Source organism: Manis pentadactyla, chromosome 5 (assembly GCF_030020395.1).
Source record: "Manis pentadactyla isolate mManPen7 chromosome 5, mManPen7.hap1, whole genome shotgun sequence".
NCBI classification, from domain to species: Eukaryota; Metazoa; Chordata; class Mammalia; order Pholidota; family Manidae; genus Manis; species Manis pentadactyla.
In genome coordinates this window covers 134,363,037-134,379,961 of record NC_080023.1, presented here as the reverse complement: position 1 = coordinate 134,379,961, position 16,925 = coordinate 134,363,037, and the positions used below count along the sequence as shown (strand labels likewise).

Sequence of the window (16,925 nt, the reverse complement as noted above, 5' to 3'; positions counted from 1 at the left end):
CCAGGTCTCTCCAGAGTGTCGTGTCTTAAGGACATCCAGTTAGATAAAGGGGGCAATTGACTTACTGTGAACAGGCATCTTGGGATCAGATGAGGGTCAAGGAGCAAATTTGGGGTGCCTGCATTTCAGAGATGAAGGCAGATGTCACTTACCTGAGGAGCAGGGCAGGGGCAAAGCATGGAGGCCAGTTGCTAACCGAGGATTCCAATCTGAGATGACCTCCAGCTCAAACTGCCAGCCCATGGACTTGAAGAGAAGAAATGCAGTAAATTCTTCAGGGAGCTGAGTTGCCAAAAAAAGCCATCAGGTATGGCCTTAGATTGCCCATCATCCGGGCAAAACCCAAACTTGTACCCATAAGAATTGGGGTGCTAAAAGAGTGACTCTCCTTGGAAGGCATCAACTCCATGCCCACTCAGATGTTAACAAGGCATTCGTCAGGGAAGATATACCCAAACTCAGAACTTGGCTGACTGAGGAACCTGGTTTACCACCAGGACAAGGAATCCTTGATATTGGCTCAATATTGTGTGTACTGTTGACCAGTGAGAACTGAGTGTGCTTCTCATTCTCCAGTTCTCTAAATGGAGAGTTCCCCTTCTGGAAATTCTGCAGATACTCTGCTCTTCCCCAACATTGCTGGCTATGTTGATGGCGGTAAAGTTCAAAATTTAGTACATAGGATCCATGAATAGCTACTTCCAGGTGTGATGGAAAGTATGATGCACCTCCCAGAAAACATGAACTTGAATTTGAATCCAGTAACTGGTTGAATCATAGGGCTTTATCCTCTGAGGCAGGGGATCAGTCTGTTTTAGCCTACTGTGGGCATTTCTGATGATTATGTAAGAGATGGAGAATATATCAATACTGGGTCATCCAAGGGGTGACCACAGTGGTCCACATTATGGTTTCCATTTTAACACCCATCTCCTTTTCTCTGGATAATGGTCCTGATTTTAGTTCAGGTAACTATGCTTGAACTCACAGCTTGTATGGCTTAGAGAAAGCTGACTCTACTCGCAAACAACACTAAGCTCACATTGGTGACTTTTGAGACTGGATGTGGCTCTGCTTGGAACTCTTCAAAGACACATTCTCTCTTGGGGTGAAGTTGTTGGGAAATATGAGTGCTTGTGCAGCCATTTCATCACCATGAGAGAACCAATTGATACTGAGGCTAACACAAGGAGGAAACATTTCAAGAATCAGAGAAATGGAGCTATGACGATGACTGTACCATTCCCACCCTTACGCTTAGGCTTTTGAGTTACATAGTGTCTTCTTTAATATTTGATGCATTCTAAGAGCTTTCTGTTACTTGCCACTAAATAGCCATTACAGAGTGTGATGAACGCTAAAATAAAAGTATGAGTAAGTGTTGGTGGTAGGTTAATTAGCTAAAATAAGCAATGTTTCTTTAAACATTTAGTGTGGGAAGAGTTGGAAAGGAGTCCACTGTAGTTTTTAGCATTAAACACACTCTTCTGGTGAGATTTATTAGACTCGTCTGTGGTCATCATTACACATCTCAGGCCATCCAGGTGAGAATGGATGTGTAAAGGCCTTCAGTGTAGGGTATTGCACCTGACATATAAAAGTCCCCAGTAAGTGTTGGATGGTAGAAAGAAGCCTGCCATCTGTTGCCCAAGGCCCTCACTAGGCTGAGGGAGTCCAAAATTCATTCACATTAGCCACCTCCTAACCCTTTTCCTCACTGCTGTTGCAGAGCATGGATCTCATGTCTCCCAGGCTGAGAGCATTCCTCTGTGAACCCATTGGAGAAAAGGATGTTGCCTGTGTAGATGGGATCAGCTGTGAGCTTGCAATCAATTTGGTCACCAAAGGTTTTAACAAGGTAAGTCCTTTTTCTTATTTCTCCAGCTTCTCTTCTCAACCTCACTTCCCTTAGTCCTGCCAGGTGGCAGCTGCTGCCACATGTCCCTACAATTGGCCATCAGAGAGCAAAGCTGCCACTTGGCAGGGTGCCACATGCTTCAGTGCTAGGACCCCACGTGCTTGGGCAGCCTCAAGGACCAGTAGATGATAGGCAAATTGGATCACTTTGGCTCAGAGCAGCTGGGATGGGCATGATTCACTTGGTGCTCAAACACCCAGGGGCCGACAGAAGTGAGCCAGCAGCCTGTGTCTGGAGCTAAGCTGTCAGGATGGATGATTTGCTGCACTCCTCACCCCTGTGCAGAGACTTGTGGGGTCTCACTTGCCCTTCCTGGTAATGGCAGATGCAGTAACAGCAGCATGAGGTCTACACCAGCGTAAAAGGATGTAAGTTGTTGCAGCCCAACAATGGCCTCCACGATATGCAATGGAATCTGAATATTCTTTTATATGTAACTACTTGTATTTGAGGTGCTATGACAAAGCTATTTGGAACTTTAGGAGCAAATGGGAGACGATGCCAAAGAGAACCCAAAGAAAGTAAACACATACAGAGGCGGGTGAGAATTCACACAGAACATGGCACGCTCAGCCAAGCGAGACACCAGCAGCAGAGTTACTGCTCTTCGTTCCCTTCTGTTTTTAATGTCAGTCTACACCACTGGGCACAAAGATGTTGCAGAAACACCCAAAAAAAGCTGGGAACTGCCCCATGCACACTGCTAACAAGTTTGGTTTCCACCAGCACGGTGCATGGCTATTTCCAGGGACATCTGAACTACTGAGCCTGTGGTTTTCTGATGACTTGTGCATTGCTCTGCACCAGTCATTAAATATTCACCCCAAACTATTAGCCAATAAGTGGTATTGTCAGGAAGGTGAAGCTCCATGATCAAAGTAGATTTGGTTCTTTCTTCACAGATGAAGGACATAGGGCCATTCTGAAGCAGGTAGCGAAGTAGGCAAGTCTGATTAGGCAAGACATTTTAAATTAAAAATTCTTTTTCTAAAGAGATGATTATCCCTTTTACTTTTCTATTGAGGTGTAACATACCAACATTGATATGAAAGGTCCAGGTTAGTGAGCTTTTACATTTGTATACCCTCATGGGCACACCGCCAGAATGCCAGGTGGTCCCCTTGTGCCTTTTCCTGGCCAATGCCATCTCCCTCTCCCAGAGGCAACTGGCACGCTGGTTTCTACCACGATTGATTTAATGTTTCCATAGCTGTGAGATTCTGTTGCTGTTGTTCAGCCAAATTCATCATTTAGAAATATTTTTATTTATGTACAATAAATTTCACCTTTTTCAGTACACAGTTCAACAAATTTTTTTTATTTTGGTATTACTAAACTACAATTACATGAGGAACATTATGTTTACTAGACTTCCCCCATCACCAAGTCGCCCCCACAAACCCCATTAAAGTCACTGTCCATCAGCATAGTAAAATGCTGTAGACTCACTACTTGTCTTCTCTGTGTTGCACAGCCCTCCCTGTGCCCCCACCCATTATACATGCTAATCATAATGCCTCCTTTCTCCCCCACCCTTATCCCTCCCTTCCCACCCATCCTCCCCAGTCCCTTTCCCTTTGGTAACTATTAGTCCATTCGTGGGTTCTGTGATTCTGCTGCTGTTTTGTTCCTTCAGTTTTTTCTTTGTTCTTATACTCCACAGATGAGTGAAATCATTTGGTACATGTCTTTCTCCGCCTGGCTTATTTCACTGAGCAAAATACCCTCTAGCTCCCTCCATGTTGTTGCAAATGTTTTCTTCTTATGGCTGAATAATATTCCATTGTGTATATGTACCACATCTTCTTTATCCATTCATCTACTGATGGACACTTAGGTTGCTTCTATTTCTTGGCTACTGTAAATAGTGCTGCAATAAACATAGGGGTGCATATGTCTTTTCCAAACTGGGCTGCTGCATTCTTAGGGTAAATTCCTAGAAGTGGAATTCCTGGGTCATATGGTATTTCTATTTTGAGTTTTTTGAGGAACCCCCATACTGCTTTCAACAATGGTTGAAGTAGTTTACATTCCCACCAGCAGTGTAGGAGGGTTCCCCTTTCTCCACAACCTCGCCAACATTTGTTGTTGTTTGTCTTTTGGATGGTGGTGATCCTTACTGGTGTGAGGTGATATCTCATTGTGGTTTTAATTTGCATTTCTCTGATGACTAGCGATGTGGAACATCTTTTCATGTCTCTGTTGGCCATCTGAATTTCTTTGGAGAACTGTCTGTTCAGCTCCTCTGCCCATTTTTTAATGGGATTATTGGCTTTTTGTTTGTTGAGGTGCATGAACTCTTTATATATTTTGGATGTCAACCCTTTATTGGATCTGTCATTTATGAAAATATTCTCCCATACTGTAGGATGCCTTTTTGTTCTATTGATGGTGTCCTTTGCTGTACAGAAGACTTTCAGCTTGATATAGTCCCACTTGTTCATTTTTGCTTTTGTTTCCCTTGCCCAGGGAGATACGTTCATGAAGTCGCTCATGTTTATGTCAAAGAGATTTTTGCCTATGTTTTTTTCTGAGAGTTTTATGCTTTACTGACTTATATTCAGGTCTTTGATCCATTTTGAATTTATTTTTGTGTATGGGCTTAGACAATGATCCAGCTGCATTCTCTTACATGTAGCTGTCCAGTTTTGCCAGCACCAGCTATTCAGGAGACTGTCATTTCCCCATTGTACGTCCATGGCTCCTTTATCGTATATTAATTGACCATATATGTTTGGGTTAATATCTGGACTCTCTATTCTGTTCCACTGGTCTGTGGCTCTGTTCTTGTGCCAGTACCAAATTGTCTTGATTACTGTGGCTTTGTAGTAGAGCTTGAAGTTGGGGAGCGAGATCTCCCCCCACTTTATTTTTCCTTCTCAGGATTGCTTTGGCTGTTAGGGGTCATTGGTAGTTCCATATGAATTTTTGAACTATTTGTTCCAGTTTGTTGAAGAATGCTGTTGGTAATTTGATAGGGATTGCATTGAATCTGTAGATTGCTTTGGGCAGGATGACCATTTTGACAATATTAATTCTTCCTAGCCAAGAGCATGGGATGAGTTTCCATTTGTTAGTGTCCTCTTTAATTTCTCTTAAGAGTGTCTTATAGTTTTCAGGGTATAGGTCTTTCACTTCCTTGGTTAGGTTTATTCCTAGGTATTTTATTCTTTTTGATGCAATTGGGAATGGAATTGTTTTCCCGATTTCTCTTTCTGCTAGTTTATTGTTAGTGTATAGGAAAGCTACAGATTTCTGTGTATTAATTTTGTATCCTGCAACTTTGCTGAATTCCGATATTAGTTCTAGTAGTTTTGGAGTGGAGTCTTTAGGGTTTTTTATGTACAATATCATGTCATCTGCAAATAGTGACAGTTTGACTTCTTCTTTACCAATCTGGATTCCTTGTATTTCTTTGTTTTGTCTAATTGCCATGGCTAGGACCTCCAGTACTATGTTGAACCACAGTGGGGAGAGTGGGCATACCTGTCTTGTTCCCAATCTTAGAAGAAAAGCTTTCAGCTTCTCGCTGTTAAGTATGATGTTGGCCATGGGTTTATAATATATGGCCTTTATTATGTTGAGGTACTTGCTCTCTATACACATTTTTAAATAGTTTTTATCATGAATGGATGTTGAATTTTGTCAAATGCTTTTTCAGCATCTATGGAGATGATCATGTGGTTTTTGTCCTTCTTTTTGTTGATGTGGTGGATGATGTTGATGGATTTTCGAATGTTGTACCATCCTTGCATCCCTGACATGAATCCCACTTGGTCATGGTGTATGATCCTCTTGACGTATTTTTGAATTCGGTTTGCTAATATTTTGTTGGGTATTTTTTCATCTATGTTCATCAGGGATATTGGTCTGTAATTTTCTTTTTTGGTGGGGTCTTTGCCTGGTTTTGGTATTAGAGTGATGCTGGCTTCGTAGAATGAGTTTGGGAGTATTCCCTCCTCTTCTATTTTTTGGAAAACTTTAAGGAGAATGGGCATTATGTCTTCTCTGTATGTCTGATAAAATTCTGAGGTCAATCCATCTGGCCCGGGGGTTTTGCTCTTGGGTAGTTTTTTGATTACTGATTCATTTTCTTTGCTGGTAATTGGTCTGTTTAGATTTTGTGTTTCTTCCTTGGTCAGTCTTGGAAGGTTGAATTTTTCTAGGAAGTTGTCCATTTCTTCTAGGTTTTCCAGCTTGTTAGTACATAGATTCTCATAGTATTCTCTAATAATTCTTTGTATTTCTGTGGGGTCTGTCATGATATTTCCTTTCTCATTTCTGATTCTGTTAATGTGTGTAGATTTTCTTTTTCTCTTAATAAGTCTGGCTAAGGGTTTATCTATTTTGTTTATTTTCTCAAAGAACCAGCTCTTGGTTTCATTAATTTTTTCTATTGTTTTATTATTCTCAATTTTATTTATTTCTTCTCTGATCTTTATTATGTCTCTCCTTCTGCTGACTTTGGGCCTCATTTGTTCTTCTTTTTCCAATTTCAATAATTGTGAATTTAGACTGTTCATTTGGGATTATTCTTCCTTCTTTAAATAGGCCTGGGTTGCTATATACTTTCCTCTTAGAACTGCCTTTGCTGCATCCCACAGAAGTTGCGGCTTTGTGTTGTTGTTGTCATTTGTCTCCATATATTGCTTGATCTCTATTTTAATTTGGTCATTGATCCATTAATTATTTATGAGCATGTTGTTAAGCTTCCATGTGTTTGTGAGCCTTTTTGTTTTCTTTGTACAGTATATTACTAGTTTTTGTGGTCTGAGAAGTTAGTTGGTAGAATTTCAATCTTTTTGAAATTACTGAGGCTCTTTTTGTGGCCTAGTATGTGGTCTATTCTGGATAATGCTCCATGTGCACTTGAGAAGAATGTGTATCCTGCTGCTTTTGGGTGTAGAGTTCTGTAGATGTCTCTTAGGTCCATCTGTTCTAGTGTGTTGTTCAGTGCCTCTGTGGCCCTCCTTATTTTCTGTCTGGTGGATCTGTCCTTTGGAGTGAGTGGTGTGTTGAAGTCTCCTAAAATGAATTTCTAGGAGACTAGAAGTTGCATTCCATTTCCTCCTTTAATTCTGTTTGTATTTGTTTCACATATGTTGGTGCTCCTGTATTGGGTGCATATATATTTATAATGATTATATCCTCTTGTTGGACTGATCTCTCTATCATTATGTAATGTCCTTCTTTATCTCTTGTTATTTTCTTTGTTTTGAAGTCTATTTTGTCTGATACTAGTACTGCAACAACTGCTTTTTTCTCCCTATTGTTTGCATGAAATATCTTTTTCCATCCCTTGACTTTTAGTCTGTGCATGTCTTTGGGTTTGAGGTAAGTCTCTGGTAAGCAGCATATAGATGGGTCTTGGTTTTTTATCCATTCTATTACTCTGTGTCTTTTGATTGGTGTGTTCAGTCCATTAACATTTAGGGTGATTATTGAAAGATATGTACTTATTGCCATTGCAGGCTTTAGGTTCGTGGTTACCAAAGGTTCAAGGGTAGCTTCTTTACTATCCAACTGCCTAAGTTAACTCGCTTATTAAGCTATTTTATCACACTCTGATGATTCTTTATTTCTCTCCCTTCTTATTCCTCCTCCTCCATTCTTTATATGTTAGGTGTTTTATTCTGTACTCCTTTGTGTTTCCTTTGACTGCTTTTGTGAGTAGTTGATTTTATTTTTTGCCTTTAGTTAGTATTTGGTTGGTCTACTTTCTTTTTTGTGATTTTATTTTCTCTGTTGACATCTATTTAGCCTTAGGAGTACTCCCATTTGAGCAGTCCCTCTAAAATACCCTGTAGAGGTGGTTTGTGGGAGGCAAATCCCTTCAACTTTTGCTTGTCTGGGAATTGTTTCATTCCTCCTTCATATTTAAATGATAATTGTGCTGGATACGGTATTCTTGGTTCAAGGCCCTTCTGTTTCATTGCATTAAATATATCATTCCATTCTCTTCTGGCCTGTAAGGTTTCTGTTGAGAAGTCTGATGATAGCCTGATGGGTTTTCCTTTGTAAATGACCTTTTCTCTCTCTCTGGCTGCCTTTAATACTCTGTTCTTGTCCTTGTGCTTGATCTTTGCCATTTTAATTATTATGTGTCTTGGTGTTGTCCTCCTTGGGTCCCTTCTGTTGGGAGTTCTGTGTACTTCCATAGTCTGAGAGACTATTTCCTCCCCCAGTTTGGGGAAGTTTTCAGCAACTATTTCTTCAAGGTTCTTTCTGTCCTTTTTCTCTCTCTCTCTTCTTCTTCTGGTACCCCTATAATATGAATATTGTTCTGTTTGGATTGGTCACACATTTCTCTTAATATTGTTTCATTCCTGGAGATCCTTTTATCTCTCTCTGCCTCAGCTTCTCTGTGTTCCTGTTCTATGATTTCTATTCCATTAACAGCTTCTTGCACCTCATCCAGTCTACTCTTAAGTCCTTCCAGAGATTGTTTTATTTCTGTATTCTCCTTCCTAACTTGATCCTTTAACTCTTGCATATTTCTCTGCCGGTCCATCAGCATGGTTATGACCTTTATTTTAAATTCTTTTTCAGGAAGATTGGTTAAATCTATCTCCCCAGGGTTTGTCTGGGTAATTCGGGACTGGATCAAATTCTTCTGCCTTTTCATGTTGATAGAGATAGTCGTAGGCAGTTGGTGCATGTGTTAGCTGGGAGAACAATGTCCCTTCCTGTGCCTTGCCCTTCTCTGCTGTCTGTGCTGGTTATCCGTACAAGGGGAGCAGCTTCCGGTTTTATTTCCTGAGCTGCCGTGGGAAGGACAGCCATCGGTGCAGCCCAGGGCCTTGTGGGGAGAGGCAGGCATGCCAGGTGTGCTCTCCTGTGAGAATGGCAACATTTCATGCCCTGTTCCAGCTTCCTCTGTCTGTGCTGGGCTGCCACGCACCAACGGGGCCTCTGAGTCTGACCCGGGTGGCTGTGGAGGAGGCTCTGGGCAGCTGCTGTGGGCATGGCCACTCCCAGGATGCTCCCCTGCTATGGCAGGGCCACGCCAGAGGGGGAATGGACAGGAGGCTGTTTATCACCATGAGGGGCTTCAGAGCTGTGTTGCCGCCCAGAGGACTGGGGCGCCTGGAGTTCCCTGGGATTCCCAGCTGCTGGGCTGAGTGTGCCGGGATGCTTCTGTCCAGCTGTGGAGTTCCTGTCCCTTTAACACTTTCAAAAAGCTCTTGCTTTTCTTTTGTCCCAGAGGCACCAGCTGTGGGGACCTGCTCCCAGATTTTACTGTTTCATTTCCCTAATATCCAGGCATGCATGCACTGTGTGTCTGCGCTCCCGGAGCGGATGACTAGGGCTGGGTGTTAAGCAGTCCTGGACTCCCACTCCCTCCCAGTTCCAACTCCTCTCCTCCCGCCAGGGAGCTGGGCTGGGGGGCATGCTCAGGCCCCGCCAGGTTACGGCTTGTGTCTTACCCCCTTTGTGAGGTGGTGAGTTCTCGCAGATGTAGATCTAGCCTGACTGTTGTACTGTATCTTCTGGCCTCTCTTTTAGGAATAGTTGTATTTGTTGTATTTTCAAAAATATATACGGTTTTGGGAGGAGATTTCTGCTGCCCTACTCATGCCACCGTCTTGGCTCCCCAGTTCTACAAATTTTGACAAATGCATGCAGCCATGTAGCTGCCACCATAATCAGGACATAGAATAATCCCATCATTCCAGAATGCTCATATTCCCCTCTCTCTACCCCTGGCAAACTGCTGGTTTCTTTTCTGTCCCTACAGTTTGCCTTTTCCAGCCTGTGTCTTTAAAATGAGGATTATAGGTGGGATGACAGGCATGTTTAAGATAAAGGAATGAATGAATTGTGGGAAATTTTCAGGTCTCTGAGAACTTGCTACACAGGCAGGACTGTAGGTAGAAGAAACTGTGCCTGAGTGTGGCCAGGCCTCTGGAGATGTGCTCCTCTTGTGTTCATGACCTTCTGCCTAGCTCTGTGACTAGCCCTCCACTTCTAGGTCCTTCTTATCCCTAGAGTCACTAATTCCAGGCACTGACACTGTTCTCCTTTGCTTTAAGCCCCTCACCCACCTGTGAATGAGATGGGGGTTGTCATCTATACTTTACAAATGAGGAGACAGAGGCTCTGGGGAGTTAGTGCCTTGACTGAGGTTCCCAGTGAGGCTGAGAATAGCCAGGGTTATATCATCACAAACCACACAAGAAGATCCAAGGCTCCATGCTTACCCCAGCACAGAGGGGGCTTACACTGAGATTTGGTGGTGAGACCCCATATGAGGGCCTGGAGCCTGGCAATGCCTGTAAGAGGATCTAGGGAGAAACTGTGGTGTGGCACCTGCAAATGAGCATGAGCTTCTGGGTGAGGATTGTCCTTAGGAAGGGCGAGCAGTAAGAGCCTCTGCAGCAGGCAGGCCCTGGCAGGGCAGGGGTTTCAGATTCAGCAAACAAAAATGTAGGCTTCTACATCTTTTTAATAGACTTTATTTTTAGAGCAATTTTAGGTTCAGAGCAAAATTGTACAGAAGGTGCAGAGATATTCCATATACCACCTGCTCCAATACATGCACACCCTTCATCATTATCAACATCCCCCGCCAGATGGTATATTTGTTATAATCAAAGAATCTACATTGACACATCACAATCACCCAGAATCCACAGTTCACATTATGGTCACTCTTGGTGTTGTTGTACATACTATGGGTTTGGACAAATATGTAATGGCACATATCCACCATTATAGCATCACACAGAGTATTTTCACAGCTCTAAGATCCTTTGAGCTTCTGGATTTTCATACCCTGCCTGCAGAAGACCTAGGGAGGGACATCTTTCCAGGCCTCATGCCATCCTCTGTCTTTGCTGAGGTGGAACTGCCCCCCATCCCCAGACCTGGATTTCAACCAGGGCTGCTTCTCTGTGAGCAAGCACTGCCTCTGGTTCTACCCTCACTTGGGACAGCTCTTTTGGCTGTGTCCCTGGGGTGCTGCTCTTTCTGCACCCATTCTGAGGGCCTGTTGGCATGCAGATATGTTAGGCTGCCCTCAACCCCACTTGCTTGGGCTCCTCTCTTGTCCATCGGCAGTCTCCTGAGACACCCGGGTGCTGTGCCCCCCTGCAATGTATCTCCATGCCTCTGTTGCCTCGTTAGGGTTGAGGCTGAATGGAGGCAGGCTTAGAGGTCAGACTTTCACCTCTTCTCCAGGGGAAGGCATGGGGAGCTGGAGGAGATTGCACTTTCACCCCCCTGCACTCTTCCTGAGCTTTGGCTGTGGCATGAACTATTCTCTGGCTCCTGGTTTCAGTCATGGCTTTCTTGATTCCAGTATGGATTCCCCCAGATCTCTTCAGGAGCTCAAAAGTAAAAAATCTGTTTGCATTCTTTCTAGTTTATTTCATGTCTGCCCTTCTCCTGGGTAGTCAGCTGTGGCCTGAGGTTCTAGATTTCTGCTGTCCAATATGGTGGCGACTGGCCATTTATACCCATTGAGCACATGTCTGAATTGAGATGTGCTATAAACATAAAATACACCCTTCAATTTTAAAGACTTAGTACCCCCAAAAAAGAATGTAAAGTATCTCATCAACAATTTGTAATGATATTTAATAATAATGTTGAAATAATATTTTAGAAATATGAAGGAATATAAAAAATTATTAGAACTAAGTTCATTTGTTTCATTCCCCCTTTTGCTATGGCTGCTAGAAAACTAAAAATTACATATGTGGCTGGCTCACATTAGATTCTTCTAGACAGTGCTGGTCTAGACTTAACGAACAAAAAGCTGCAAGGAAGAAAGGAATTACCGAGAAGAGGAAATACACGGTACACAAGACACTCCAGGCTTTTCACAGCCTGACTCTAGCTCTGACTTATATTCTTCAGCCCAGCTCTCCACCCCTACCCACTCCCGTACTCAAGCCAGACCGTCCATGAACCACAGACACATATGGGACCACCATTCTGCAGACCTGGGGCTTCTCTTGAAAAGGACTTTTATCTCCTTCAAGACCTCATTCACAGTCCACCTCCTCTGGGAAGTAAGTCTTCCTTCTGCCCACCACCCCAGCCTAACTGGCTCCTATTTCTGAGTACTGAGTATTCAGTGGGACCCCTCTGGCTGTGATGTCTGTACTCTTGACTCTTTTCTCCTCACATGGCCCAAGAACCCACACTCATTATAGTAGAGGTACAGCTTGCCTTTGGTTTTCTCCCACATCTCCTCTGAGGCAGAGGATTGTTCTATGTTCTTTGTACTACTCCTCACCCTGTGGAAAGCCTGCCTGGACCTGAGTGAATTTCCAGGCACTCAAGAAATTCAGAGATGTCAGGCAGTTCTCTATGGGCTGGGTGCTTAATTGAAGGGTTATTCCAACAATGCAGACATAAGTTTAACATCCCAGAGAACCCAGTTTGGCTCAATGCTCTTTGAAGACACTATAAAGTCATATCTCTGAGCCTAAATCTTCCTCCTCAAGGGTACTTGAAAGATCAGAGGGGAGTCTGAGTTCTGGGTACTCCCCGGTTTCCTGAGCCTCTCCTAATAGCAGAATTTACACATGATGTTTACTACATGTCAAGCACTGTGCTAAGTGTATTACATGTATTTATTTCATTTAATCTAAAAAAATCCCATGAGGTAAGCTATTTCACCTCCATTTTACTAATGGGGAAACTGAGACACAGAACAGCCATGTGACATGCTCAAAATCACTCGAGGTGAGAAAGATGAAATTTGAATCTGGGCAGACAGGCTCTGGGGTGAGCAGTAAGGCAATGGACCCCATTGCCTGACATCTGGGCCCTGCAGGGAGCCAGTCACATCAGCTTAGGGTTACCTTGCATAGGGTTGCTAGATAAAATGTAGGATGCTCAGTTAAATTAATAATTTATTAGAATTAAGTGTGTCCCAGGGAGACAGGAAAGAGAATGGAGGTAGGCTCTGCACTGGATTGAGCATTTACACTAAAGACAAGGAGTTTTAAACCAGAAATGACAGAGATAGTGAATTTATGAGATAGTTTTTGGCTGTCAGTGGCCATGAGGACTGAAGAGTCAGCATCTGGTTAGAGAAAAAGAATTGTTCATCACACAGCAAAGTTGTAGCAATGTAAAATGAGTTCAGTGCAGGCGCTGAAGGGCTGAGAACTTTGGCAGAGGGAATGTAGGAGCTTGAGAATGAGAGGGCTGAGACTATGTAGCTGTTTGAAAAGGTCCAGTGTCATAGCGAGGAAAAAATTTTTATTAGGGAAGACTAGGACCAGTTACCAGTACAAAATGAAGATGTAAGGCCACTTGTTCATATTTATTAAGAACTTCAAGATGATGGCAGAGCATTAAACCAAGTGGGGGCCCTCCCAGCATGGGGCCTGTGCGACTGGGTCACAAACAAGGGAACCCAACCCTCAGGCAGATGCAAATTGCTATTGTTCAGCAAGGAGCTGGTCAAGACCTGCTTGGGGCAACTCCCTGGTAAGAAGCCCCACTGCTTGGGCTTGTCACTGAGGGGAGTCTGCCCTTGAGCCACCATCCTGCCATGTAGACAAAGGCTGCCGCAAGCAGGCAAGAACATGCCAGGCTTCAGTGGGACCACTGCCCAAGGCAGTGGAAGGGTGGGAACATCTGCACAGCCTTTCTGTGTCTCTTTGTCATGCTCCCAACCAGGAGGCCGAGGGGCATTTTCTCTTCTCCTTAGCTAGGTAGGGACTCGCTATGAGGCCAGCTTGTGCATGACCCCAGTGGGAGCCCACAACACTAGCTTCCCTTGGGAGCAGGCTGACGCAAGCTGGCTTCCCCTCCCCGCTGCTGGAAGGTGACAGGGTGAGACCAGAGAGAAAGTGGAGACAGGGGCATCAGATTGCAACTTGGCTCCCGAGGCAGCCAGACAAGGCCCCTTCTCTGCAGCATTCCTGGAAAGGTTGCCTCTGGTTCTGTGCAACACAGCATTCCCCGGCTTCCTGGCAGCTGAGCCTGGTGCAGACATGGAGGCTCCCATTACCCAGCCTGCTGACGCCAGCAACCAGGCCTCCACAATGGCAGAGGATGCCGCAAGTGCCAGGCCAGACTGCAGACGCTCAGGGTGTGCCAGGTTGGGGCTGAGCAAGACAGTCAGCCTTGTGGATTCCATCTGGAGATGGGTGCAGGGTCCATGGGAGGATCAGATAGATTAAAAAGTGTCAGGGGTCTGGAACTCATTTTCTATTTTTCCAAAGGTACTCCAAAGGACCATTTTCTATTATTACTGTTAGTATTATTATTAATTATTTTTTTTATTACTCTCATTACTGTTGTCTATCATTGGACAAATTCCTGTGTTCCTTGCCCCTGTCACACTTATTCCCGCACCCCTAAACCTACTGCAGCAATGGCTCAATTCACATGCAATAAATGCTCATTTTTTAAACATTGAGCTAAAAACCTGTCTCAGTAAAATCACCCCCGAAAAGACAAAGATACTGATAAGGGCAAATAAGATCATTCCAGGCAACTAGACTGCTTTTTTAGAAAGTAGCAGTTTAAAATGCCCATGAAATCCCGGCTTTTGTCTCCTTTCAACAGCTAGACCATGACTAAAAATAAAAAATCCCAAACGCCAACACTTGGGTACATTTGACAACTGGGATTCAGCTTTGATTTAATTTCTCTTTTAAAAAATATGTTCCCTTTGGTTAAGATGAAGTTTGCCTTGTTTAACTGAAAGTAAACAGATGCCAGCAGGGTTTCCTGGAGAGGGCCCAGAACTCAAGGCCTGGACACTGGTTCTCATTGTTCTGGGCAGGAGAGCCACAAACCAGCCCTGAGAGATGGACATTTAATGTGACCTGAAATGTCCAGGCATCACCCTTTAGCGGCTCAGGCAATCTATGGCCATATGGTCTTGGATGTCCCTTTCTCCATGTGGTCTCATGCTCCTTGTCAATAATAGTGTGTTAAAATAGTAAGAGGTAAATGAAACCCTGCAGGGCAAGTAGAAAACCAGAGAATGCCATAGCACCACAAATCACAGTGTACTTGATACTTATTCTATGTGTCTTTTTTATCCCCAAAGTCTCTTCACCAGGGAATAATGGGCAAGGTGTAACTCCTCCCACAGGGCTACATGTCCCAGGACAAAAAACGAATTTGCATTTTTCTAACGTTCTCACACTGAATTCACTTAATTCAATTTTCAGAGTGTGGCAGGCATATTGAGTGCCTCCAGATGATGCAGAAAGGGAGGCAGGATCTGTGGGTTCTCACTTCAGGTTAAGTGAACAGCCTGAGTTCACACAACTGGTTTGCAGAAACAAACTGGTGCTAAGATACCCTTCATCTGCAAGTCCCTTGCGCAGTAGTTCTTGATGGAGACAGATGCTGGCCCTGGGGGAACATCTGGCAATATCTATAGATGGTCAAGATGGTCGCAGTTGGGAGGCTTGGGAGGTGCTACTGGCATCTAGTGGATAGAAGCCAGGGATGATGCTAAATGTCCTACAATGCACAGGAAGGCCCCTCCCTCCTCCAACACAGAATTATCCAGAATGGCAACAGTGCCAAGGGTTAGAAACTCCTCCGTGCTCGAGCAATTGAGAAACTGTAGGGTGCGGAGCATCTCTAATGCCTCCTGTGTGTGTGCATGCATGTGTATATTAATGAGAGAACTGCTAGATCAGAGGCTGAAAGGGAATATTAGAGGTACACTAAGCTCTTGCTACTCAGAATGTCCTGGGCTGGCATTAGCCAGCAGCGTGTTAGAAATGCACACTCTCAGGCCCACCCCAGACTGAGTCAGATCCTGCCTCTTAATGAGATCCCAGGTAATCAGTGTACTCACTGAAGTTGAGAAGGACAGGTTCTGGTTCACCCCAGACCAGACAGCCCCCAAAGCAGTCCTGAGAGAAGTGCATTTAACCTGGCCTTACATCTCTCCAAAGGCCTGTCCTGGAATCCCCATCATTTTGAGGTCACGGTTTCAGTGACTGCCATTCTCCCTCTAATCAGACTGTCACCGCCTCTTTTGATTTTCACAGGAGCCCTGGTGTTGGGGAGGAAGAGCACACCTGAGCCAGTTTATTATAACCTTTTCCATTTTCCTCCCTGCCTTGCTCCCTCCCCACAGGCCTACACCCTGTTGGGACAATTCCTTCTGATGCACAAGAATGAAGCCGAGTTTCAGAAGTGGCTCATTTGTTGTTGTGGTGCCAATGAGTATGAAGCCCAGGAGAGTTCTAAGTGTCTGAAGGAGTGGTGTTCTTGCTTCCTATAAACACGTGCCTCCTTGATCTGCTGCCTGGGTAAATGCCGCATTCAATACCAAGACCTGGGTTCAGAGTCATTATTTTTGCTTTTAACTTTTATAATGTTCTTTGTAAAAAGTAATTCAAGAATATAAGAAAGGACACACACAGGAAAAATGACCCCAAAGTGACCACCTAGGAACAGCTATCATTCATCTTATGCAACCATAATGTCAGATATCTTGTAACATAAGTTTAGATACAAGAACAATTTTATTTTAAAATGGGAGTTAAATTTTAAGTCAGTGTATTAGTTATTTATTGCTGCATAACAAATGAACCCAAAATGTAGCAGCTTAACACCAACAATAATTTTCTCTAGTATAGTTTCTGAGGGTCAGGAGCTGAAAGCTGCTTACCTGGGTGGTTCTGTCTCAGGATCTTCTGTGAGCTTGCAAACTATGAGCCAGGGAGCAGTCATCTGCCTGGGGGTGGAGGACCCTCTGCTAAGATGGCTCATTCACACAGCTGTTGGCTAAAGGCCTCAGCTGCTCATAACATGGCATCTGGCTTCCCCCAAAGCAGGTGATCCAAGACGGAGTGAGAGCACTAGCAGGAACCCCAGTGCTTTGTATGACCTAGTTTTTAACTCATACAACATCACTTCTGCCTTGTTCTATTTTTAGAAGCAAGTCACTAAGTCCTCAAGGGAGGAGAATTAAAGTTTCTTGAAATAGCAAATAATATGCAGATGTATTTTTAAGAGCCCCACAATCAGGTTTTTGAGGTATAATTCACAGTAAAACTTGCCCTTT

The 16,925-nt window shown here is 43.8% G+C and overlaps 1 protein-coding gene across 1 annotated transcript in view; it reads left to right on the top strand.

Annotated features, from left to right (window-relative positions):
- The window catches only part of BANF2 (BANF family member 2), a 45,787-nt gene extending 29,626 nt beyond the window's left edge, over window positions 1-16,161 (top strand). The window contains exons 3-4 of the mRNA XM_036892287.2: window positions 1,730-1,858; window positions 15,993-16,161. Coding sequence (XP_036748182.2) covers window positions 1,733-1,858; window positions 15,993-16,139 — 273 coding nt within the window. The 5' untranslated portion in view covers window positions 1,730-1,732 and the 3' untranslated portion in view covers window positions 16,140-16,161. The remainder of the gene's footprint in view (window positions 1-1,729; window positions 1,859-15,992) is intronic.
- Window positions 16,162-16,925: the final 764 nt, after the last annotated feature.